The sequence below is a fragment of the Cibotium barometz genome, chromosome 4 (genome assembly GCF_041138505.1).
Source record: "Cibotium barometz isolate CiBa-2024 chromosome 4, ASM4113850v1, whole genome shotgun sequence".
Classification (NCBI taxonomy): Eukaryota; Viridiplantae; Streptophyta; class Polypodiopsida; order Cyatheales; family Cibotiaceae; genus Cibotium; species Cibotium barometz.
The window spans coordinates 38,712,472-38,717,154 of record NC_141049.1 but is presented as its reverse complement, the minus strand read 5'-3'; the positions used below and the strand labels follow the sequence as shown (position 1 = coordinate 38,717,154).

General features: G+C 42.3%; 1 protein-coding gene across 2 annotated transcripts; it reads right to left on the bottom strand.

Moving 5' to 3' along the window:
• Window positions 1-498: 498 nt before the first annotated feature.
• Window positions 499-4,409, bottom strand: LOC147639235 (pentatricopeptide repeat-containing protein At2g13600-like). Of its 2 annotated transcripts, none has more exons than XM_086788675.1 (2): window positions 4,193-4,409; window positions 499-3,069 (listed from the first exon to the last, which is right to left on the bottom strand). In XM_086788675.1, the coding sequence occupies exons 1-2, from the start codon at window positions 4,257-4,259 to the stop codon at window positions 1,355-1,357; spliced, it is 1,782 nt and encodes a 593-aa protein (XP_086644801.1). In that variant the 5' UTR covers window positions 4,260-4,409; the 3' UTR covers window positions 499-1,354. The 2 variants fall into 2 exon arrangements, with proteins under 2 accessions (XP_086644801.1, XP_086644795.1); XM_086788669.1 differs by having other exon boundaries at window positions 499-4,058; window positions 4,193-4,395.
• Window positions 4,410-4,683: the final 274 nt, after the last annotated feature.

The window sequence follows — 4,683 nt, the reverse complement described above, 5'->3', positions numbered from 1 at the left end:
AAAATTAAAACACTTCCTCCCCCATCTTCCCCCCCCCCCTTTTTTTTCTCCCTCTCGTTGCCATGATGAGCATCTCTTTTTCTCTCTACCATCATGAGTGTGCCTCTCTCTTGTTGCTATGGTGCATATGAGCACATGTCCTTAGTGTGATAAAATGTGCTTATTTATGTGTTGAATCATGCTTTGTGTGTAAGGTGTGTGTGTTACTCTCTCTCTCTCTCTTCTAGTGTGGATTCAAGCCCCAATTTTCCCCTTTGGCACGAAAAATCTCTGTGTGTAATGGTGTGTCCCTCTCTCTACATGTGTGTGGAAATGGTTTGAACCAAGCTAACCAAGTGTAGGACTATATGGGTGAAAGTCCTATTCCTACCCTTGCAGAATCTTGGCGTCATTTTTGGTATGTTTTACTCTCTCTATGTGGGTGTAAATGGTGTGGACCGGGTTACCTCAGTGTAGGAGAATATGGGTGAGAGTCCCATTCTAACCCTTGAAACATTAAGCACAAGGTAAGACCGCTTTATATATTCCAGCATTGTCTTACAAAAGATAAGTATCCATTCGAGCGGATAAGATGGCAAAATGCCTTACGGCAGGTCGACAGGTGAAACCATGTTAACCTATGGAGTGGTTAACAAAGTGCGAGTAGAGGGAGATTTTTACCAAGATACATGGTCCTCAGGTTGCATGGCACGATCAAGCACCAAGATGACTTGGCGACAAGACCCTAGGCTTTTTGTTTAGTATATTCTAATCCCAATCAAGTGATGTGATCAATTGGGGGTCCAGTTAACCCAACATAAGGTGAGCCACTTGGGCCAATCTATTATACAACCGCCCTGAAGCAATATATATAGCTGCGTTTTGCAGTATCCATCATATCTGCCTTTACTACATTGTGCGCCTTCCTTACATAGTACATACAACCTTCGTCTTAATATCTTTCCACATTGCCATCTAAGCTCCTCCACCAAAGTACATGGGTGGGAAGAAGTTGTCATCAGTTGTAATCTTCACTAGTCATCAGTTGTCATCAATTGTAATCTTTGTTTGCAATACTAATTCACTTTATTTTCCATCTATCTTGCTGAACCTTGTACTCTGTGATGTTTGGGTTGATGCCACAAGTTGTATTTCACACCAAAAGACCCGTGATCAAAGTATCTTGCATCACCACTTCATTATAAGACCCCTATTTGAATTGCTAAAATTGGGGTGCCTCCACTATACGGTCTCAATAATTGTGACAATACACTAAAGGCCACAGAGCTCAGAAGGAAGAATGGTGATCTTCCCCTCCAAAATAATGGCTTGAACAAAAGCATGTAATCCTGTGGACATCCTCATCAACTTGTCCTCAAGCACAACACACATGCGTTTCAGTGACCACATTCTTCATCTCCTTCCTTATTTTTAACACCTCATCCCACATACCAGCCAGGGCATAGATGTTAGACAACACTACATAAGCTTGGTGACAGCTAGGTTTGAAGTTCATGACACATTCAAATGCATATCTTCCCATATCAATGTTCCCATGACTTCTGCATGCATCTAACAAGGCCATCCACACTATGTCATCAGATGCAATTGGCATGTTCATGATTAAATTATCTGCCTCATGTAAATGACCAGCACGGCCCAGCAGGTCAACCATGCATGCAACATGCTCTGCGGTTGGTGCAATACCATGACGTGTGCTCATGGAAATAAAGTGGCAATATCCTTCCTGCAATAGACCAGCTCGGCTGCATGCAGAAAGGACAGCAACAAATGTTACAGTGTCAGGTTTCACACCCTCATCTTGCATCTTCTGAAATAATGCCAGAGCTTCTCTACAAAGACCTTGCAGAGCACATCCTGCAATTAAAGCTGTCCAAGTAACCACCTGTCGCTCTTGCATGCTGTTGAACACTTGAAGTGCATCTTCAATAATTCCACACTTTGCATACATGTCAACGAGAGCACTCCCAACAGAGATAAAAGATTCATACCCATTTGTGTTAATGAGCTTATGTATCGCCATGCCCCACTCTAGGACAGCCAGGCTGGCACAAACTTTGAGAACGCTACTAAAAGTGATGTGGTTCGGTTCCACGTGTTCTCGTAGCATGTGCTCAAGAAAAGAAACCGCCTTCTCTCCAAATCCTTGCTGAGCATATGCAATAATCAACGTATTCCACGACACAACATCACGTACATGCATTTTGGAAAATGCTTGGGATGCATCCTCGATGCTCCCACATTTCACATACATATCAACAAGCGCGTTGCTTGCAGAAATATCAGACAGAAGACCCATTTCCATAACATAAACATGAATAACCTTGCCACGGTCTGAGACTGCCAAACTGGGGCATGCTTTGAGGATGTTAACAACTGTAGTTTTATCAGGCAGATTGCCTTCTAGTAACAGCTGCTCAAAAAGAGCAAAAGCCTTCTCTGTAAGGCCACACTGGGCACAGCCCGCAATGATCACATTCCAAGCAATATTATTTCTCACAGGCATTTGATCAAACATTCGCCATGCATCATTGTAGCTGCCACATTTCACATACATGTCAACAAGCACACTGCTGGCAAAAGCATCCAGCTTCAAACCACTTTTTATGAGCTGGAAATGTATGTGCTGTCCATGTTCCAAAGTTGTTAAATAAGAGCATCCTTTGAGGATGATCGAAAAGGTGATCTCATCTGGCTTAAATCCCTTCTCTTTCATTGATTCAAAGAGAGCAAATGCCTCCAAAACAAGCCCTTCCTCTGCATATGCTGCAATCATCACATTCCATGTGGTTACATCCCTTACAAGCATCATGTTGAATACTGCACTGGCACCATCTATATCTCCACATTTAGCGTACATGTCCATGAGGGTATTTAACAAAGAAATATCAGGCTCAGAGCAGCTTTCACAAACTTGTACATGGATTTGTTTGCCATTGGTTAGAGATACACAACCAGTGCACGCTTTCAAAGCCAGAATGAAAGTGACATCGTTGGGTCTCATGCCTTCGTGTTGCATTTGTTTGTAATATGTAAGACCCTCCTCGTCAAGCCCTTGGTAAAGGCACCCTGTCATGATGACATTCCAAGAGATGATGTCTCGTTTAAAAGGTTGGCAAAACACTTGTTGTGCATCAACCATGCTATAGCATTTTGCATATAAGTCGATGAGTGTATTCGCGACAAACACATCTTTTTCAAATCCACCTTTGATAATATCTGCATGCACATGCTTGCCTGATACCAAACATCTCAAGCAAACACAAGCTTTGAGAGCAGAAAGAAAAGCATACTTGTCGAGTGTCAAACCCGACTGCCGCATTTGTTGATAAAGATGGACAGCCTTGTCGGCCGGACCATGGTCAACATATGCTGATATGATGGCAGTCCATGAAAACAAGTTATGCTCAGGCATGTTGTCAAACACATGGCGTGCATGCAATAAACTTCCACATTTTGCATACATGTAAACAAGGGTGTTGCCCAGATAAAGGTTCGAATCAAGCCCAATTTCGTTCACGTGGGCATGAATTTGCATGCCCTCCTTCAGGTCTTTTGCCTTTGTGCAATCCTGCAGGAGGCGTGCATACTTGTAAAGTGTAGCCCTAATCCCCTGTGGTCCATTCATTGATGTTCAACGCCTACACCTGGCTGCAGCGTGGATTATCCATGGCCCAATGTCTGTCCAATGCATTGTAAACATACCCGCATGTGTCTGCTCCATTAGATGAAAAAGTCTTTTCGCACATGTAGGTGGCTATGACACCAAGGAAAATAACAGTGATGCGTTCAGCCCATATGCCATGTAGTAGATTGGCAATCTAAACAATGCTGAAAGTGGAGCAAAGGTATAACAGCTCAAAGAAAACCTTAGAAGGGGATACATGGTTTGTTGTCTCTCCTGTAGCGGTTGAATAAACCCTGATTAATGCACACTCATCTGACCTAAACCCATCCATGGGATTATAGAAAAGGTTGACAATATTGCAATGGCTTGCATAGCACAGGTGCTCATCATGGGATCCCATGCTTTGATACACCCAAAACGTGGATAAATCCTAGTTGAATTAAACCCAGACTTATCAATCAACACCCGGACTAAAAGCATGCAGCGAGCTCCTAGAATGTTCCCAAATGCTTCTGATTTCTTTGAAATGTGAAGCCAACCAGAAGTGGTGAATCACAGGCGTACCTTCTTGCAGGCTGCAAATACCATCAGTGGTAAAGGCAACCCTAGAATTTGCTTCTGTACTCCCCATGGTCTTCCGGCTCTTGTTGTTGCAGAAGCCTTCATCACAGTGCCTCGCAAATTTTTTATTGATGCCTACAGGCTATATGGGTTTGTTGATCTACACATTTGCAGAATTCATTAGTGTAACTTGCGTGCGCGCGTGCGTGAGAAGGAGAGACAGAGAGAGAGCAAATAATACTTTTTGAAATATATTAATAAATTGCAAATTAAACGATTTGCACAATTCACTATGGTATTATTTAATTAATTGTAACTTCTATGGTTTGGATGTAACATGAGAAGAATGTGTGTGTGTGTGTGTGAGAGAGAGAGAGAGAGAGAGAGAGGGAGAGACATGCAATTATAAATATTAAATCAAATAAAAATCTTCAAACTATATTAATAAATTACAAATTAAACAGGTTTGTGGTACATCTGCACAATTCAATATT

What these genes read in the sequence shown, in the direction of transcription:
- LOC147639235 (XM_086788669.1), bottom strand. Translation starts at nt 3,628, where the DNA reads ATGAATGGACCACAGGGGATTAGGGCTACACTTTACAAGTATGCACGC.